General features: G+C 39.6%; 2 protein-coding genes across 3 annotated transcripts in view; one reads left to right on the top strand and one right to left on the bottom strand.

The window, feature by feature from the left end:
* Positions 1 to 22210, bottom strand: part of hdac1 (histone deacetylase 1) — a 91926-nt gene that overhangs the window by 11144 nt on the left and 58572 nt on the right. The gene's annotated exons all lie outside the window — the stretch shown is intronic.
* The window catches only part of kpna6 (karyopherin alpha 6 (importin alpha 7)), a 29568-nt gene continuing 25117 nt past the window's right edge, over positions 17760 to 22210 (top strand). The window contains exon 1 of the mRNA XM_056272689.1: positions 17760 to 17890. Within this exon, the coding sequence (XP_056128664.1) occupies positions 17887 to 17890 (4 nt within the window). The 5' untranslated portion in view covers positions 17760 to 17886. The remainder of the gene's footprint in view (positions 17891 to 22210) is intronic.

Genomic DNA, 22210 nt, shown 5'->3' with positions numbered 1-22210 from the left:
CACATTGCAATGGCATTCCAAGCAAACTTGAAGTGTGCTAATGACATCATTATTGTGTGCTTCAAATAGGCTACAATAAAGTAATCTTTAAAAATAATGGTGCTGCTTGAGAATGTGCCTTATACCAGTAACCAGTAGCGGAGTGGCAATCGGGAGAGTCGGGAGTTTTCCCGGTGGGCCGGTGGTGTTTCGAGGCCGCGAGGGCCGGTCTGATAAAATGTATTCATTGCAAGTTTGCCATGTGCACTTGGGGCCCAAGCGAGGGGAAGAAAACATATATTTTTTTAACATTTTCTATAACGGAGCGTATATTTGCACTAAGTGCCTGTCTTTTCAGCAAAAAGACGCCCGTTTCGAAATAGCTACAGTGGCGTAGGTCGTAAAGTGCTTGAAAGCAGCTTTTGATGCGCTCGACCCGAGTTCGAATCCGCCTTTTGCCGAACTCTCTCTTCTCCCTTTTCCCAACACATATGTAAAGATGTAAAATGTATAACCTAACATTAAGGTCTCTAGCGTTATATTTTGCCAACGAACTAAAATTAAAACCATGATATGGCTGTGTGTCTTTATAAAACAGCACAAGACTTTAAGAATAGGCATCCTGTCTGCGCTGCGTGATTACTTTGCTCACGCGATCAGGATGGTTATCTGGTGTTTTCTCCTAAATAAAAGCTCAAGGGTTTATTTCTTGCAAGTGAAGAAATTAGGACAAAAATATTTTAATTGTCCTATATTATAGTGTAATGTAGGCTAAAATATACTTTTGAAATATTAATTTTCATTTATATAGTACATTTATAGGCTAAATGGATTTAACGTCATAGGAATAATTATATAAATCATTATTACATTATTATAATAATTGTTTGGCATCCTAAAACATCATTGATAATGTAATGCAGACGGAGACTCTCATAACTAAAAAGATGCCCTCTTTATTGTCCTGGTACAAATCAATGCTTTTTCTTTGTTCAACGAGCAGTTCATGGGTTGAAGCTCTTAATTTTGATCTCTTCAATGAGCACAAGATTGATGCATTTAACCTTAAAATGTAAAACATTTTCTTGCGGGGGAGCATGCCCCCGAACCCCCCTAGAGGCACAGAGGTCCACCCAACATAGTTTTACAAATTCCTATGGGAAAGAACGACCATTTATGAACTTTACTCCAGCATAGTACAACAAAGTTACTTTTAAATCAGTAAAACTGTAAATGCCATATTAAAATGTCCCTGAACAAAATATACATTTGGCCTGCCTAAGAGGGGACCTACAAGACATTGTGCCCAGGGGCCTCTTAATCTGGCCCTGCCGGCGACGAGGGCCGGTGGTCTACGAAATTTCCCGGTAGATTTTTTGGTCCCACTCCGCCCCTGCCAGTAACTTACTTATCCAGAGAACATCAGTGAGATAATGGGAACAGATATTTGCACATTGAATGTAGGAACCACTTCGGACTGGAATCAAACCCGGGTTGCCCGAGTCGCTTGCACACAAATGCGCTCGTTTTACCAGTTGCGGCATTACGCAGATATGAATCATGCAAAACTTGTGCACGCACTAATACACAGACAGTTCATTCACTGGTGGAAGAATGTGAAGAATTAAATATCTTTTACTTGGTTACTTTTCTTTTTTCAAAAAATATGAATGCAAATAATCACACTTTGAGTCAAATTTAGTCAGCTCTGGGCTTCTTGTCTTCAGCTCTGGGCTTCTTGTCTTCAGCTCTGGGCTTCTTGTCTTCAGCTCTGGGCTTCTTGTCTTCAGCTCTGGGCTTCTTGTCTTCAGCTCTGGGCTTATTGTCTTCAGCTCTGGGCTTCTTGTCTTCAGCTCTGGGCTTCTTGTCTTCAGCTCTGGGCTTCTTGTCTTCAGCTCTGGGTTTCTTGTCTTCAGCTCTGGGCTTCTTGTCTTCAGCTCTGGGCTTCTTGTCTTCAGCCCTGGGCTTCTTGTCTTCAGCTCTGGGCTTCTTGTCTTCAGCTCTGGGCTTCTTGTCTTCAGCTCTGGGCTTCTTGTCTTCAGCTCTGGGCTTCTTGTCTTCAGCTCTGGGTTTCTTGTCTTCAGCTCTGGGCTTCTTGTCTTCAGCTCTGGGCTTCTTGTCTTCAGCTCTGGGCTTCTTGTCTTCAGCTCTGGGCTTCTTGTCTTCAGCTCTGGGCTTCTTGTCTTCAGCTCTGGGTTTCTTGTCTTCAGCTCTGGGGTTCTTGTCTTCAGCTCTGGGTTTCTTGTCTTCAGCTCTGGGCTTCTTGTCTTCAGCTCTGGGTTCCTTGTCTTCAGCCCTGGGCTTCTTGTCTTCAGCTCTGGGCTTCTTGTCTTCAGCTCTGGGTTTCTTGTCTTCAGCTCTGGGCTTCTTGTCTTCAGCTCTGGGTTCCTTGTCTTCAGCCCTGGGCTTCTTGTCTTCAGCTCTGGGCTTCTTGTCTTCAACTCTGGGTTTCTTGTCTTCAGCTCCGGACTTCTTGTCTTCAGCTCTGGGCTTCTTGTCTTCAGCTCTGGGCTTCTTGTCTTCAGCTCTGGGTTCCTTGTCTTCAGCCCTGGGCTTCTTGTCTTCAACCCTGGGCTTCTTGTCTTCAGCTCTGGGTTCCTTGTCTTCAGCTCTGGGCTTCTTGTCTTCAACTCTGGGTTTCTTGTCTTCAGCTCCGGACTTCTTGTCTTCAGCTCTGGGCTTCTTGTCTTCAGCTCTGGGCTTCTTGTCTTCAGCTCTGGGCTTCTTGTCTTCAGCCCTGGGCTTCTTGTCTTCAGCTCTGGGTTCCTTGTCTTCAGCCCTGGGCTTCTTGTCTTCAGCTCTGGGTTTCTTGTCTTCAGCGGCTTCTTGTCTTCAGCTCTGGGTTTCTTGTCTTCAGCTCTGGGCTTCTTGTCTTCAGCTCTAGGTTCCTTGTCTTCAGCCCTGGGCTTCTTGTCTTTAGCCCTGGGTTCCTTGTCTTCAGCCCTGGGCTTCTTGTCTTCAGCTCTGGGCTTCTTGTCTTCAGCTCTGGGTTTCTTGTCTTCAGCTCTGGGCTTCTTGTCTTCAGCTCTGGGTTTCTTGTCTTCAGCTCTGGGCTTCTTGTCTTCAGCTCTGGGTTTCTTGTCTTCAGCTCTGGGCTTCTTGTCTTCAGCTCTGGGCTTCTTGTCTTCAGCTCTGGGCTTCTTGTCTTCAGCTCTGGGTTTCTTGTCTTCAGCTCTGGGCTTCTTGTCTTCAGCTCTGGGTTTCTTGTCTTCAGCTCTGGGCTTCTTGTCTTCAGCTCTGGGCTTCTTGTCTTCAGCTCTGGGCTTCTTGTCTTCAGCTCTGGGTTTCTTGTCTCCAGCTCTGGGCTTCTTGTCTTCAGCTCTGGGTTTCTTGTCTTCAGCTCTGGGCTTCTTGTCTTCAGCTCTGGGCTTCTTGTCTTCAGCTCTGGACTTCTTGTCTTCAGCTCTGGGTTTCTTGTCTTCAGCTCTGGGCTTCTTGTCTTCAGCTCTGGGTTTCTTGTCTTCAGCTCTGGGCTTCTTGTCTTCAGCTCTGGGCTTCCTGTCTTCAGCTCTGGGTTTCTTGTCTTCAGCTCTGGGCTTCTTGTCTTCAGCTCTGGGTTTCTTGTCTTCAGCTCTGGGCTTCTTGTCTTCAGCTCTGGACTTCTTGTCTTCAGCTCTGGGCTTCTTGTCTTCAGCTCTGGGCTTCTTGTCTTCAGCTCTGGGTTTATTGTCTTCAGCTCTGGGTTTATTGTCTTCTTAGCATAAAATAAATGTATTTAAATTATATTTTAGTATAATTATTTTTCACTAGGGACCTGAAGTGTAAGGCAGTAAGAATGACTCTTTTTTTCCCTCATATATGTTGCTTTTATTTTACTGGGTCAGCAAATCTCGTCTTAGGATACAGTTTCGTGGCCTGTATGGAAAATGATACAGTAATTCCTGAACACACAGCACGGACATGTGCAGATCAAGCAGAGTACTGCTGAGACACAAATTATTGGACCACAAACCACTACTGAGCCAATATTTACCTTGTTTTTCATTCTGCTATTGGTATAGAACCTGATATAGATGTACTGTAGACTTCTGACACTCTTGAGCATGGATATAAATTGTAGCATAAATTATACTCTGTCCTCTAACATAACTAAATTGACTGTCTTTTTATTCCAAGGAAACAGAACAGAATAGGCCTATTGATGACTCATGTTGCACGCATTCGCATATTGTTATCCAGTCGAATGATCTCTAGAAGGACAATGCCCTTCCGCATACCACCTGAAACTAGCAAATCATGGTTTTTGACTATAATTAAAGCCAATTGGCTGTTTATAAAAAGGAGCCGCTCTCCTGCCCCTATCTTCTGTTTCAAAAGGAAATATAGGGGGGAAAGAATAGAGAATAAGATTAAGAAAATGGAATAACATTGATAATAAGAAATGTTTCTTGAGCACCAAATCAGCATATTAGAATGATTTCTGAAGGATCATGTGACTGAAGACTGGAGTAATGATGCTGAAAATTCAGCTTGGCGATCACAGGAATAAATTACATGTAAAAACATATTCAAATAGAAAACAGTTATATTAAGTAAAAATAATATATCATGATATTACTGGGTTTGCTCTATTTTTTCTGAAATAAATCCAGCCTTTGTGAGCATAAGAAAATTATTTTAAAAAACATTAAAAATTAATGGTTGTGTACAGAATGTATTTAATTATTTGTTAATTAATTAATTAATTATTTGTATGATTCATTCATTTGACAAAATATACCAAATCAGTATTTTTTAGGTTTCATCAGCAATCCATTTCTTTTTATTCTTATATTTTAATTATACAAGTTAATTGGCTGCAAGATTGGTGTAACAAGGCTTATCCAGTCTTATGTCAGTACCATTACACATCATTACTATCACACTCAATGTCAAAATCCACCGTATCAAACAAGGCTTGATCAGAGCTGTATTTCAGGACATAACATTCAGGACGGTTTTTTTTACAAGAATTGTCAGTTTATTTCGGATTTCTTAACTAACTGTTGAAATCTTAAATTATCTCATTTGGCAACAAAGGAAATAAGTAAATGCAGATTTTTCTCTCTTAAAAATTAGGAGTGATTTGTTATAGAATCATAAAGGACAATGATTCATTACGTTGAGACATAATCATTACATTCCTTATGGTTCCCATCCCTACGTTAGTATCTTCTGTGTTTTCTCTGATCTCAGGCTGAATATCTGCTATAAAAAGCTCTCCTCCTGGGGCTGCCTTTTTTACTGCAGCAGCAGCAACAGCCGCTGGGTTTCTCTGGTGGCCACTGTTGCAGAGCGGAGTGCACCTGCCCTCCATACAGTCCTGCATCTGCTCCCACCCCACCAGAACAGGGCTCCGACTGCCAGACACACACACACACACACACACACACACACACAAGAGAGGAACCAGTGTGCCGAAAGCACTATAACCTCCCATTTTTCCACCCTTCAGCCGAAGATTGATATTCAAGGAGAACAGACACATGTCACAAGGTCTGGGTGTGCATGTCCTGGCTGTTTCTTTTTGCCAGAAGCTTTGTTGAAGAAAAAGCACAGTGTTCCTCTTAAGGACAAGAATCGAAAAGCCCTGCAGGATGATGTTCACTTTCTCCCTCCATTTCTCAGTGTCACTCAGTCTTTCTCTTTCAGCCTTGGTACTCCTTTTTTAACTCCCACTTTCACTGTCTCTCAGAGCGACAGTCCAAATGAATGGACTCACTACTTTGTGAAAGTCAAATAGGAAACAATTTATCTTTGCATGCCCAAAAAAAGGTTCAAAGATGACCCAGAATCATCTTTGCCAGGAGGTCATTACTTCTCAACACAACATTTTTCTTTTTAAACATTTTCTCATGTCCTATATTAACCTTCTCATTTGAAAAATATGCCAACAACAAAACGAAAGTAAAGCGGCAGCCCCTCTAAAACCACAACATAAACTCCAGGCCTGGTCCTCTCTCACTGTCGTCACTCCTCCTTTTATCCTTCTGGATCTCCTTCTGTGAGACTCGAGACCAGTGTGGCGCTCATTAGCAATCGTGCCATCGGCCTCGCTCCGTTCCCACGGCTCTCGGCCCTGCCCTGCTTGCCATACGTATGGCTTTTCTGATGTACTAAACTTGCTCAGTAGCTCACCTGGTACAGCATTGCGAAGAACTCAGATGAAATACGAATCAAGACAAAAGTTCAATATCGTTTAAGGTTAGGGTAGGGTTTAGTGAAGGTGGGACATTTTTTTTCAAATGCCACTGGACATTTAATTTCCAAACTACAGCAATAGATACAACAACAAACGAAATAAAATGTTGCCAGATTCATGTTCACCTGTTTCTGATAAACCTGAACATGCTTAGCTCCAATCACAGAACCTTTCACTTTGAAAGTGTTGCAAAACGTGCAAAAAGCAACATAATATCGTTTTCCCCAAAATGTCATTACAGTCATGTTTTTTCGATGAGCATGGGTTGCTTAACATGCAGAGACAACTTGTGTTCTCTCTATCAGTAAGACATTCAAAGCTCTTTTTGGAAATATATAAAGAAAGTAAGCACTTTCTTATTCAGTAAAGTAGCTTGAAGTGCATGTCCACACTCCCTGACCCATGCTTCAGTGCCTTTTCTGTGGTGCTTCAGAGCGAAGCCTGCCAAAGCAAAGAAAGCTGAAAGAAAAACTACAGACAGATGCTGCAGATAATCCCCACTCAGACACACATAAACACAGTTCAAAAATTTAAGCCATCAAAGAGTGAAACACTCTTTCACTCGGGCGGAGCTTGCTGCGAGAGGCATTTTTTTCTCCATAGAACCCACTCATGTGGCTTCTGAAGAGCAAAATATTTAATTTGCCTTTGCCTTCAGAGAGCGTGTATAGAAAGACAGAAAGAGAGAGAGCAGGACAGGAAGACATCAGGGGGGTTACTCAGCATGTGCAGTCACACACACACACATGACCATAATAGGATCTCTTTGTTCATCTTCGGAAAACAAGATATTTTTGTTGAAATCTGAGAGCTTTCAAGGTCCAGAAAGGTGGTGAAGACATCATTAAAATGGTTGACAGTGGTTCAACCTAGAGGTCTGCACAGGTTTTAAACTGAAGCCCGAGCCCGGCCCGTACCCGAAATCATTTAACCCGACCCGACCAGACCCGACCATAACGGTTATATTTTATGCCCGAACCGAGCCCGATGTCCGTTTCTCACAGTAAATACCTTTTTTACTTCTTTTTTTGCTATATGCTGTATTTTATGTTTGCTTGCATTGCTCGCTAATTAAACAAATACATGTACAAACACCGTTTCACCAAGGCACAGTGGCCCCCTCAGCAGTCAGAACAAAAGAAAAAAAAAAGAGAAAAACACGACTTACTAATTATGAAACTTTGATGTGGTTGAACAGGTGAAACAGTCACAAATTCCTCTGCAACTCAAACATTAAACTTCAAAACAAAGTTTGCGCAGTTGCACAACTATTTACATAAATCCTTTTCCGTATGAGTTATGAAGGAAGAGAACAGCATCGACAGTTGATGGTTTCAGCACCGCCGTCCTCCATATTGCAGTGTTGTGACCGAAATAGTGCATTATGCGCAAAACAGTTTTGTAAAATGATATATGATCAAATAAAAATGTTTCATATATCATTTTACAAAACTGTTTTGCGCATGTGCTCCCACGCGTGCTATTTCGGTCACAACACAGGAATCAGCAGAGGACGGCAGTGCTTGAACTGCGCACGTAGCCTACTTTCTCTCTCGCGTGCTCATATTTACGAACACAACACAGCAAGCAGGCAAGCACACGGCACGCAAACTATATATATGTATATAGCCTATATAGGTTTTCTTAGTTACAAACCCGAACCCCTCTTCCATGTCAGTTTCTTGAAGCTGTTCACATTGTAAACACAGTGCAGCGCCTTTGGGTTCTACGTCAGAACGGCGGCTCAGTATTGGCCAGCTCCTGCGCCAGCATCCCACGCATGCGTCGCCGTGCTCACTTGAAAAGCGTCAGAGACTGACACAGAAGAGAAGAAATTGTTGAATAAAGTTGTTATTTTTAATTTTTTGCGCACAAAAACTATTTTCGTATATTCACAAAAAACTGAAAGGTTTTTTCTTTGTTCAGATGGCATTGTTATCAAAACGATCCCCGTTGACACAGATCTGCGAAAACAACTAAAAACGCTGTATTATGCATGTCAGGTCAGTAGGTCAGTGCACCTGCGCACATACACATTGTATTACAGAGCACTCGCGGGAAACACGCATGCATAGACTAAACACATAATACGCATATGCCGTCACCGTCTTCACAGATTCGTGTTTTAGTAGTTTACACAGAGATGATAACAGTATCATTTTCAAAAACTTGCACTTTGAAACCCGTTTTCAAAAGTTTGCGTTTTCAGGCCCCGAAAAACGCTGTTGTCGTGTGTCTCATCCCAAGACGTCATATGACTGACGCTTTTGACCATACGTCAACATCCGACGTTTTAGGGCCCCCTTTAACGTCAGTTAGATGAGACTGTGTTAAAATGAACGGCCAAAATGCATAACAAGTGTACCAATTTTTAATTGAAAATAGCCCCAGACAAATGAGAGCCAGATAAGAATGTGACAGTATAAAAAGACCACCAGTGAATGCTTCAGTTTAACATATTTTTGTCTTTACAAACTGTTTTATCAATGTGTATTTGAATGATTTGAATGTGAATTTGGCAGAATCTTTTGAGAAAAAATCTTCTTTATTTTAGGTCATAACTTTGTTTTTTAAATTCTTGTATTTTAGATGAATTCATAAAATAACATGCTCTCTGTGTTGATTCACAGCTATTAGTGTGTGTAATATCTAAATGTACATTTCATCCCTATCCTTTTGTTTGTGTGTTAAGTATATAGTCACAGATAGGAAATATTGAAGGGTGTTATTTTTCAGCTCAGTGTGATATTCTTGCTTTCTCCGTGTGTCTTGCTGGGCCAAACCTGAGGTGTGACTGTTTTTGGAAGTGTCTGGCAGACACTGGGCTGAGACAGTGTCTGGGACTCATGCAGGGCCGGGTGCTGGTAGGGAAGCTGCATTCAGTCACCCCACGGCGGAGAGAGACAAACAGCCCAGCACAACATACTCATCATTCACACATCCTATAATCCATCACTGAGCTTTGTTTAAGAGGACAAGAGGACTGTGTTTTAGTCCTCTAATACCTGGGTATGCACACACACCAAAGAAACACACACATAAACACACACCCACTCATTCACAATGCAGAGTCAGCAGCAATAGAAAGCAGTAAGCCGAAAAGATATTCAAACTCCACAGTAATTACAGTGAATATACCTGACTGTGGGCTTTTCAAGTAATCTGGGGTTTATTTCTTCTCTTTAACTTTTACAATATTTCCAAGAAGTGATTATCTTTACTTTTTAGCAGTTTTCTTTTCTCGTAAGTACAGACTTGTGCGCAAACTGAATATAAACTTGGGTGAAATAATCTGGAGTAATATTTTCCAGCTGTAATGACATCCAAACAGATCAGGTTTGCATATAATAAATATTCTGATACACTGGGACATTTAAAATGCTAATCAAAAACTAATCTATTTTGTATGTTCTACAATAATTAATGTAAATTAGTTGATGTTCATTGACTTCAGAACTCAAGTCATTTGAATTGATTTAAATGTCAACAGTCTGTTTTCTTTGTCAAAACAAACCAGTTGTGCTTGTCACAACAAAACAGTGTCTCTCAAGAACATTATGACTCTTTCAAAACTGTTACGACAGGAACATGTAAAAAAGAGACCTTTTAATGATTAAAAACCTCAGCACAGATTGCACATGGAGAGAGAATCTGCAGGGAGTCGAGAAGATGAAAAACAATTAAAAGCCAGATGAAGATAAATACTGAACAGAACAGTCTAGAAAACCTCACAGGTATTGAAATATTTGTTTAGCAAGATTCATTATAAGAGGAATTTACAGTTTTTTTCCCCAAAGCAATTTGATCTAGTTTGTCAATAAACATAATAAATTGGTTGAGTGAAGCACAATGAAGGTCAGACGGTTGAAGGAAACTGGAGGGAAATGAAGAAAAGGCATTGTATTATAACATAGAGGAACCTGAGAGATCACAGACTATCAATTACATTTAATGGGACAGTTAACCCAAAAATGAACTTCTTCAAATGTCTTGAATGACTCACTTTCATTTTGTTTCAAACCTGTCTGACTTCTTTTTTTCCATTGAAGATTTTTGAAGAACATCCTAGAAACAACCAAGTTCAATGAATGGGTACTGAAGCTTTCAGGCTTCAAAAAGACACAATGGCATCATAAAACTATTTTAAATATGGTCCTTACGACTTTTTCACTATTACAAATCTTCTGAAATCATATTGGTTCGAGTGAGAAACAGACTAAAATTTTAGTCATTATTCAGTGAAACGGATCAGTTGGATCAGTTTGATTCTTATTCAAATCATTCTGTTTAAAGATTAGTTTTATGAACTGAATCAACTTTAAATTACTTAAACCATGATCCCAAAAATTTAACCCTCATCCTTTTGACCCGAAACTCATTTTTAAAAAATGTTAAAAACTGAGTGTTCATCAGAGGGGTCCAAGACCCTAGGACTTTGGTCGCACTTGAACAATGGATACAAAAAAAATTATAAAATTGAATGGATTCAATGACTTTTGTGGTTGAAATTTTAAAAAGTAACAAATCCTTCCCCCGCGGGCAAATTTGACCCCCTTAGGAATGAATGGAATGCGAGGAATGCTTCAATACACATGCTCAAGATTCAAACTAAAAATGCTAAAACTTTAACAAAAAATTATTTTATAATGTCTACATGTGTACTTTTTTTTTATAATTTTATGGCTTCGGGTCATTTTGACCCGCGAGGCAAAGGTGTGTTACAAAGTGCGAGGGAAGGATGAGGGTCTGGTCATCACACATACCAATTATATAATTTTTCAAAGCTCATGACTCATGGCTACTTTTATGATCCTTTAGGCCCTTTTATAGCTTGAAAGTTCCTATTCACTGTGCACATTAAAAAAATATTCTCTTAGTATTTTTGTCTTGATTTCCAGTAGAAATACCCAGTAGAAGCATTCTATCATTCTATTCTATCAAGATAGCCACGCAAAATGGCATAAGTCTTGTTTTCTGGAACATTTATCAACATTGAGTGAGTATGCTTGAAACAAATCTGCCAATTCAAAGGGAAAACAATTATTTTTCTTTAAAAAAAAAGACTTAAAGGGTTAGAAACGTATCCAACACTGGATAACACTGGCTCAAACAGATGGCCTGTCAACCCTTCCAGAACAACAAATAAGTCCCATGAAGGTACACACACAGCCATCTTGTCCCTAGCATGAAGCGGGAAACCAAAGGATGTCGCTCAACAGTGACACCTTCCACCAGCGCATGCTCAGCATCAATTGTCGCCACATAGACTTTAAGAGTGGCTGGGGCTGCTCCCTCTGAAAAACAGCTCTGCAGAAACTCCAGCACTAAAACCACACGGCAGTGAACTGGATCCAACCCATGCTTCTTAAACCAAGAGACAAATAGTTGCCACTTAAAAGCATACAACCGCCTCAAAGAGGGGACTCTAGAGCTTAAAATGGTGTCAGTTATCAAAGCAGAAACCAGAACTCATTCTCCGGGCCTCAGCCCTTGGCTCGAAAGTAGATTCACCCCTAGGTTCAGACATTCCAGGACGTGAATCGCCCTGACAGATGGAAACTCGGTCTAGGCCCAAAGAAGAATACGCCTCGTCAACCTGCACAGGGGCGCGAGCGCAATCCTCCCTGGTAGCTCATGTTGTCCATCCTAACCAGCACAAGGTAACTCTTTCGATAAGGTAAAAAAAAAAACGTTTTAAACCCCTTCCCAGACTCCGAAAGCCAGACGACCCTGGTAGACCGCACCCCAGCCCATCAGGGAGGCATATGTCGTGATCATCTTGCGGCGACAGACCCCGCCTAACTGGACCCCTCTGGAAAGGAACTGGGACCTTGTCCAAGGAAGCAAGGTACAAAAGCCTCTGCACGTAACCTTAATCCTATGGCAAGGATACCAGGGTGGAGACACCCCTTGGCCATTGATCCACCACTGGAATGGCCTTGTGTGAATCAGGCTCAACTGAACCACTGGGGACGCTGCTGCCTTAAGACCTAGCAGTCTGCAGTACAGACCTATGTGGACCAGTCACCCTGGTCTGAACTGACTCAGACTAGCCTGAAACGACGTGTGGGAGACAGGTGTGCCCGCATTGCACAAGAATTCTGGGTCCACTCCCAGAAAAGTTATCTGCTGTCTCGGCAGCAACATGCTTAGCCCTGGACTCCTCAAGTGATCGAGTACCACATCCCAATGACCTATCACTAACTCCCATGATTGAGCCACGATTTTCCAATTGTCCAGGTAGTTTAAGATACGCACGCCCTGGAGCTGCAACGGGGCCAGAGCCATGTTCATACACTTTGTATGGAGCCAGCGCTCGTCTGAACAGAATAACCCGAAATTGCTAAGCCTTGCCCCTGGAAGCAAACCTCAGGAACTTATGCATTTGCAAAATATGCTTACGCAAAATAGGCATTCTTCATATTGACAGTCACAAACCAGTCTCTTGCTTGGACTTGAAACAAGATGGACTTCCACATCAGCTTCTTGAACCTGCACGTCTTAACATGAGATTCAGACGACATAAGTCCAGAATCAGACGTAAACCTCCTTCCTTTTTAGGCACCCCTGTATAACCCCTGTAAAAAAAAAACTGTAAAACCCAGACCTGGGAGGGGGGTACTTCTTCTTTAGCCCCTTTCTTCAGAAGTGAAAGAATTTATAGTCTTAACACCAGGACCTCCCCAAAGAACACTGTCGTGGGATTGGGAAGAACCCCACCAAAACGAGGCGGCCCTCATCAAAACTGGATGGTGTACCCAGCGAGAGACTTCTGACAGACTTTCCCACGCTGCCAAATAATCCAGCAGGGTGTCGCCCACTCTTTGCTTGGACCACAATCTGCGAGACTGTCCCTCAGGCACTTTTCGCCTGGCTCTGCAGGTGCCAAGACAACCTACGACCGCAGAAAGCCAACAGTGTCTGCAGAAGCAGGAAGCACACATGTGCCCATAGTCATTACCCCAAGCATCCAGACTCAAGCGAGTGGAGTAAAGTGAACGGGCATCTGTATACTGGATCCAGTGTATGCAGTGTCAGTTATTATAATGGGTTAAATTTGCTTTTGATCCTAATCCGTTGTAGGCAAGTGTCAGCCTTTAAGCGACTGAACACCAGTGGGCGGGTTCATGTATTTGCCTGTGTTATGTCACACCCTTTGACATCGTATTTTTAATATCATATGCTTCTTAAGAAAAATGTATCTTGATTTAATAATGTTTATTTTAGATATTTGTAGGAAAACAAGACGTTTTTGTGGTGCAGCGTGTAATAGAGCAACCAGTATATTCTTCAAAATGTTTCTATTTCTTTTCAGAAGAAAGAAAGTCATGCCAGTTAGAATGACACGTATGAGATTAAAGGATGACACAATCTTCATTTTTTTGTCCGAATGATCCCTTTAACTGTAAATAACATCCACACTAGGGCTCCCAGGGGATTTGTTTATGGTATCAGAAGACCTTTTACTTTGACAGTATTAGTATTTATAGTCCCATTGATCCTCGGGCTCACAGAGTCTCATGTTTGAAGATTCATAATGTTTAAAAAGCCCTGCAACTTGTGACAAAGGACTCTCAGCAAGGATTTATGAGGACTGGCCTGTCTCTAAGGGTCTAGTGATCAGGCAGGACCAGGGTTTGGTCCAGGGCAAGACTGATTTAGTGAGGGAGAAGGAGATGTTGGCCCCAGGCCTCCTGGTCTCTCATGTCCACTGATCCAGGATAACTATGAGGATTTATGTGCACAGCCTCCTGACTAGTGCAACTCAGTGTAATAATGAGATCACCTTCAGGGGCTGCAGCTAGCACTCTTCTACACACATCTCGCTTTCTATGTGTTTGGCTTGAGTAGTCCTCAAAATAGATGCTCTCACAAACTCTTGACAAATTAGCATGTTTATTGCCTAAAACCAATCCTCTGATATGCACTACTTCATTCTGTCAGCCAATGCCCTCCAAGTTTATGCATTTCGGTGTTTATTTCTCATTTTATCAATAGGAAATGTCATATTGGCTGAGATTCTTACAATTTAATAAGTATGCACAGCTTTGAGGAAATATAAACTGCAATTTGATAAATTGTGATTTTTATTGAATTTATTTGGTCCTTGTATAATGATGTTGCAGACGCCTGCAAAGTGGTGGCACTTCCTTAAGTATCTTTATCAATTTTCATTTGTGTACAATAATTGGGGCGCATTGATCCGAGACAGTTAACATAGCTAAGTGTTTTCCAATGTAAACCCTCACTTTGTCACATCTTGCTGCATGAAGTAGTGAGGTTAAACATTAGGAAAAATTAGGAATGGCCTGAGGAAAAAGTTTTCTTTCCTTGAGCATTTTAATCATGGCAATAAAATATGTGAAAGAAAAAAATCAATGCTTTTTTTCTTGGTAAAAGAAAAAAATATATAGCTGGTATTTTTTTTTTGTATTATATATATATTTTTTTTTTAGCACTACACTAACACCCTTAAATGCACTATTCTGGACTCTCTGGAAAAAGCCATAAATTATTATAAAAAAGGCACAAAAAAATCCATATGTACATTACTTGATTAAAATGTGTACAATTACTATTCAAATGCATGGCGTGCAAGTTTCAATAGAAATGATAGGTATATTTTAGTTTACCATAAATGCTTATCAGTACATTCAGCAGTAGACTTTATTTCAAAGACAACATAGTGATTATGAAATTATAGAAGATGTACTGAACTTAAGTCCTGCTTTAGACTATAATACATTTTAATTTAATTGCAACATTCAATTAAGTGTCCAAAAAACATTTGGTTCACAGAATATTCTTTTAAATTATATTATTTCCACAAGTATTCTTAAAAGTATATGCTAATGTGTACTTATTTGCTTGGGAGTGCTTGACAGACATGGTCACTATTGAACTGTCCTAAGCCTGCTAGGATTATTCCAAATGTATCCTTTTGAGTTTCATGGAAACAAAATAACAACATACAGGTTTACCGAACTTTCATTTTTGGGTGAACTATCCCTTTAAATCGATGTCATGGAGTTCATCTATTCTAAAACACCCGATTATAGTACCAAAGTCTGCCACTCAAAATGACGGCTCACGTTATCTTGGTGACTGGTGGCTGTGACACCCATAACCAGCAATACTAGCACCATGCTTTTGTGATATCTAGCACAGCTGGACCATCTCTCGCTCTGTCAAACTTCTCAACTATACGCTTACAGTGTGCTATCTCTTGTGCCACCTTGGCTCCACATGAAGGGAGACAGATAAAGAGGAAGGTGGGGAGTGAGGAACGATGTGAATTTAATTTTATGATTTATTAATAAAGACATATCACTTTCTCTGTGCCCACACACCTCTGTTCAGTAGCTGCACCTCCCTCTTCTGCTATCTGGATCTCTCTTTATTAGGGAGACACAAAGCCCTGCTTGCATGGGATCCAAAGATAGACGTCTGTGTGACAAGCAGTCAACTCTCATTCTAGAGTAGGCCTACCTTAGAGGCTGGTCATTAGCATATGTTGTATAATTGAATCAGCAAATTAGAAACCGCTACTGACGTTCCTTCCAAAGTGCTTTCGATGGTTATCTTGTTATTTTGCAAATGATACATTGAAGGCTTGATTAGCCAAAATTAACAAGCAAACTGCGTGGTATACAAGGTTGCTTTTCATCAGCAAACATGCATATACAATAGAAAATGAGAACAGCCGGCATGGTTATTAAATGAAGTCTAAAGGGAACTTAATCTTTATTTAATCTTAATTATTAGTTGGCTCTATAATGCTCAAAGCCACAGTAGTACTACCAAGTGTAAATACGTGCATACAGCACTGGTTATTGATTAGATGTACGAGAGCGCTGACAGGCTTAAATAAATATGCAGGAGAACAATTTAAATTTCTATAAATATTCTTAAAGCCTTCCTTCCTTACTTTGTCTGCCTTTATGACTGTGAGAATAGGGCAAAAATGCAAATTCGCTCAGAATACAAGATTTAAAAAATTCAAAATGTAAATGTCTTTCTGGCAAATGCGGGGTCCAAGAAATACAGTAATAGGCCTACTCATTTTGTGTGTGTGTAAACAATAAGGACTGTGTGGCCATTATCACACAGCTTTACTGAAACATATTGCTTATGCCAGATATAGGAATTTCTTTCTACATGGGGTCACGACTCACCTTTTGAAACCTGGCACTGATAAACGACCCTGTTTTATTTCCCCATTCGTTTAAACTGCCTAGCTACACAAGATCAGGTTTGATGGACCTTAAATTAGGAATTGGTGGAAAACTGTAAACCACTGCAGGAAAACTGACATCAGCAGCATACGGTTCCAGATGTGAAGACCTTATACCTTTCATTATTTCACATCACACATGTAAATGTAAATACACAGTGTCTCGGGAACATGATACAAATCTCTCTGTATGGCGAGTCCCCTTTTGGGCCCTCACTGAGTTAATCCAATGTTGCCCCCAAGTGTTCATTGAACGCAATGTCATCAGGGGCCTAACCACAGGAGTTGGACTATAATTTATCGCTACCTGCTCGCAGAGAATTGAGTGCAGGTGCGACACACTCTGTTATTGCGTCACATTCAATTTGTGCCGAGCTGAGTGCATTAATGGAGTCACAAAGCCGCAAAGACAATCCACTGTGAGTTACATTCTAGACAAGATCAATTTATTGGTCTTGAAAGAAAAAAGGAATGAGAAATAAATAAAGACGAATATAATTTCTAAAATACTGCATTATCCACTAATTATGTTTGTTTACATTTATTAAATTAATTTATCGACAAAATATAATAAATAATCATTTTATTAGATACTTCCTTGTTTGGAAAATGGTGTGAAACTTGAATGAATTCTTCATTATTAATCAAATAAAATATGTTTCAAGTTAAATCAAAACATGTGAAATGCTTCAATATAGTTTTTAATATAAATTACATTGGCCTATTGATTTTGTTTACATAAGTGCAGTTTTGTAGTTGGTTGGAAGTGATATAATAATGTTTCAATGGTCATGATAATTATTCACAGGCCTAATTAGCTATTATTAATGGGGAAGTTCCATATACATAAAATGAGATGATTTTGTTCACGAAACAGTACTGAAAAAAATTGTTGTATAAATGTAAAAATGTAAAATAATATTATTGAATATCATACTGACAAGTAGTCTATGTTATTCTTTATTATTATTATGATTATTATTATGAAGCCTTCCTCATGCACCCGTGTTATGTTAACATTTTCTAGTAGAACTGAACATAGTGTAGGCCCTATGTCTTGGCATTGTTTGTGTCAATATGCACAACATAATACAACAATATTTGATTCACCATATTTTTTTACAGTGTTTGTGCAAGCTCATAGCCTCAATAGATTAGACTTTTTATCATAGATTATATCTTCATAACCTGTAATTGTGTTGTAAATCAACAAGAAATAAATTCTACAATAAAAATATTATATATTCAATAAATACAATATTTATTGAATATATGTCTAAGTATATTTTTTGACAGAATATATTCTCGCATTTTCCTCGGCGTTTCGTAGGACACAAATTGAAAACGCTGTCATTAAGTTTGTCTCCTTCGGCTCTCCGTAGATCACCGACATATTGTTTGTGAGAAGCAAATTCTGGAAGACAAGGAGAGTGTTAAGATTACAGCGTTGATATTACCAATCATCAAGGCGTATATCAGTAAAGAAAGTACGATGGGTAAGTATTCAAACTAATCTGTTTTTTAATGAGTTAGTTCTGTTTGCGGTTTTTAGGGAGCAAATCTGTAGCCGAAAATCCGAGAGAAGCTACACCATGTCAGTTAAAGCATGAGTGTAAACGGCCAGTTAGCTTAGCACATTGCTGTACTCGACCTATAGGTTTATCAGTGAATCTCAAAGCAAATATATGAAGCTTAAACGCTTTTCAAACTGGCATTTGTGAGATTTATTCAGGGTTGATTGAAGTGGAAGGCAATTTTGAATCTTTGCCGGTGTAAACGCTTGGTCATGTTCAGCATGTTCAGTCAGATGTTGTGAAATCGTCTTATGTTTGTCAAATCATCTCCAACATTATACGTTGAAGAATAACCCAGTGAACTGTCATGGTTCACATAAAAATTATGTCTATAAATGCTGTCTAGGTAGGTAGACGGCTGACGGGGTTAAACAGACTAAACAACTGATCTACAATGTCAGCGAGTTCACCAGTCAACTGTAACATGTGACCAGCCCTGATAGCTGATAGTTTCTGTTTTAAATCTGTTTATCAGGTGTTTATTCATAGTTTACTTCACCGAATGGAAGTAAATCGGCTGTTTCTTGTTGTAAACCCCTTGGCTAGGTTGTCAGGACGATATCACTCATGATGCATGTCTGTTAAATATTATTTGGACCCCAGCTTTAGAGAGTACTGTTGAATGGGAGGAAGAAGTTGGGACAGGAATGACACAGACAGGACACTCAGATAGGATGTCAGAACCTGACTGCTGCTGACTTGCTGTGTCGGGTCTTGTAGGCTACTATTTCAAAGAATCATCACATTGGAAATTAATGTGATATTTGGCAGCTTTTCCATGGCAATTTAGAGATTTTCACACACTGTGGCATTTCAGTTTGCAATTTGATATGCTGAAACCAGCAGGTCAGTTTAGGCTGCACTTTTGCAGATATTTCTTCAAACTCTTACTGGGTTTCTCGTTGCTTTCCATGGTCCAAATTTGATACTGAAAACATCCTAAACTATCATTAAAACAAATCGGCTCAACCTTTTTTTCAAAAGTTTGGCCAGTGGTTCAGATTTTTGACCCATGTAACCTTGAATTCTTATAAATAAGGTTTTTATGGCATCCACATGTGAATAAAAGCTTAAATTCAGTCTGTTCATCATATAAAGCGATCCTGTCTCTTCAGAAAATTTGGACTAAACCACTCAATTCATATTGATTAGTTTACGATCTCTTTTTGAACTTTTTGAAGCGTGAGAGTTTAATTTGCGTAGCTGCTAATGGAGAGTACAGAAAGCTCTTAGATTGAATCAAAAATATTTTCTTTTGTGTTCCGAAGATGAACGAAAGTCTTATGGGTTTTGAACGATGTGAGGGTGAGTAATTAATGACAGAATTTATTTTTGGGTGAATTATCCCTTTAACCTTTGGATAGTCTATGTTCTGAGCCCGTCTGCTGTCTGTCTCTAGTGCTGCGTCTTTAAGCCATAGCAAACACAGTCCTTTAAAATAGTTTTGCGACAGGGGCCCAGCCCACACTGCTATTTGTGAGGCCCATGTGATGGGCAACTATGTCATGGAGCGCTTGAGTCGGGTTGAGCCACAGCCTGCTTGTCATCCCCTCTAAATTTGTTAGTCGTTATGATGTTCTTTCTCTTCTTAAAGGGACAGTTAATCAAAAAAAGAACAGCCAACTCATCCTCATGTTGTTCCAGACCCATATGATCTCGTTCCTTACATGGGGCAGAAGAACATCCTGGCAACTTTACCCAATATAATGAAAGTGAATCGGGACTGGGGCTGTCAAAAAAATTTAAAGTGGTCCATATGATTCGGACGCTATATTCCAAGTGTTTTGAAGTTGCATGTTAGCCTTCTTTTGAGGAACTGACAAACAATGAGTTATTCAAATCTTGACATTTGCCATTGCTCTCCTTATGTTAATGAGAGAATTTGTGATTTATTGATTCTGATTTATGAACAAAACATTCTTTTGTTCTTTTCAGTGATCTGTCCTGAATGATTCATTTGACTGATCAGGTTCTTAAGTTTGTGATGACTCAATGGTCTGGTTATGATTTTGTTTTGTGTTTGTGAAGCTGAAGTACTTACAGCCCATTTATTTTAGTTAGTTGGGGGGGGAAGCAACCAGTTACACCACTGTTCAAAAATGTGGGATTAGTATGATTTTTTTTTTTTTTTTGTAATGAATGAATGAAATTAATACTTTTATTCTGCAAGCACACATTAAATTAATTGATCAAAAGTGACAGAATTTTTTTATAAGTACAAATGTCTTTACTATTTAAAATAATTGCTGTTCTTTTGAACTTTCTATTCAAAGAATCAAATTTGGGTTTCCACAAAAATATTAAGCGGCACATTGAGCACAACTGTTTTCAACATCGATAATAATAAGAAATGTTTCTTGAACACCAAATCAACATATTAGAATGATTTGTGAAAGATGTGATGTTGAAGACTAATATTGCTGAAAATTCAGCTTTGCCATCACAGAAATATATTTTTAAATACATTAAAAAATATTAAAATAGAAATATAAAGATTTATATATTAATAACATTTTTTTATTGTATATTAATATTTCACAATATTTTTTTTACTGTTTTTATTTATTTATTATTAAATTCAACCTTGATGCGAATAAGAGACTTTTAATTTTTTAAAAAAAAAATCTTACCAGCCCTAAACTTTTTAACGGTCATGTAGATTATTCAAAAGTTCTTACTCTCATGGAGAGTTTGGAACAACAGTGAATGATGACGAATGTAGTTTTTGGGTGAACTATTCTCTTTAAACCATGGCCTATATTGCTCCTGAGGAGCTCAATTGAAATGCATCCTTCCATATGTTGTGAAGAAGGCGGCCTCACCCAAAACCTCACCCATCAGGGAGACTCATTTCTAACAACAGCAGTCAAGCTGATACTTGTGGTAGTTCTCTGTTCCAGAACTGCAGATTTACTGACTGAAGGTTATGGAGGTCTTCATGTGGTGCCAATGCTGATTTTGTGTTATTTTCCTCCTTTGAGACACTGTACAATAAGATCTTACAGAAAGGATGGGAGCGAATCCAAGATCAGCAACTGTACCCTTGGGCACTTTGTTTGTTAGCGCCCTGATGTGCATTCGGTTGTATTAGCCAGTCATCATTCGTAGCCTCCTCTGCTCTTAGTGCCACACAAATGCTGAGACAGGCTGCTTTAGCTGCTTGCTCATGCAAACAGTGTTTAGACACCCTCAATAAAAGTGGGTTTGCTCACTGACTCCGGGTGGCTCTGTTCAAGTGTGTTGTGCTCAGCACAAACAGACCAAAGTGAGTAATGAAGCTGGAGATAGCTGCTGAGACTGCTGAACAATTTCTCCAGCAGTCATTGTTATATTTTGAAAGGAAGGGGTTTAATAAGCTACGCACTTCCACATCCATTTTAGTCTCGTTATTGACGACATTTGCGCTCTTGCAGATGGCACACTAATTGAAATTGTCATAGCTGTTTTGTTTTTCCCGTCAAAATGCCCAAATACATGCATCTTCTTTGTCCACAGCAGACAGTTTGTGCAGGTCTTGCGCTCATACTTTCCTCACTAGCAACTCATTGACCGATAAGTACTTGGCCATCTGCAAATTGGGATGAAGAGTTCGAATCAAGCTCTTTATTCTCATTTGACTGGTACAAGAAGTTTGTTGTATGTCATTCAAAAGTTTGAGGACTATACTTTTTTTTTTTCTTCTTCAATCGGCTGCAATTATTTGATCGTAAAAGCTGTGAAGTATTGTCAAATATTACTACAGTTTAAAATAACTGTTTTCTACTTTAATGTATTTAAAAATGTAATTAATTTATTATAATATGCTGGTTTGGTGCTCAAGAAATATTTATTACTTTGACGACAGGACGCAAGTATGTCACGTAAAGTTCTTTAGTGCGCTTGCATAATTGCAGTGTGAAACCAAACCAAAACTTTCTGAAAGTATAAAATGTATCAAAACGTGAACTTTGGTTCGGACCTTGGTGCGGACTTTCAGGTGTGAAAACGACCTTAGTCTCGCGTAAGGACTTGGACTTTATTGCAGTTTTTCTTGGCCAAGAGGACGTTTGACTGACATGTAACGCAACCAATCACGGTTCGTTTTGTTTCCGCGTCATGTTTAGGGGCATGACAATATAATGTCGATGCCCCTACAATAACAGACCGGCGTGCATCTAATAAATTATTCATTCAAGAACGTTGTGCAAGTTTACTGCAACAATGGAGCTGCGAACTAGGGGTCGACGGCGCCGATATTGAGCA

Source organism: Rhinichthys klamathensis, unplaced genomic scaffold, assembly GCF_029890125.1.
Source record: "Rhinichthys klamathensis goyatoka isolate OS25496 unplaced genomic scaffold, OSU_Roscu_1.1 h1tg000343l_1, whole genome shotgun sequence".
NCBI classification, from domain to species: Eukaryota; Metazoa; Chordata; class Actinopteri; order Cypriniformes; family Leuciscidae; genus Rhinichthys; species Rhinichthys klamathensis.
This window is presented reverse-complemented; position numbering and strand designations above follow the sequence as displayed.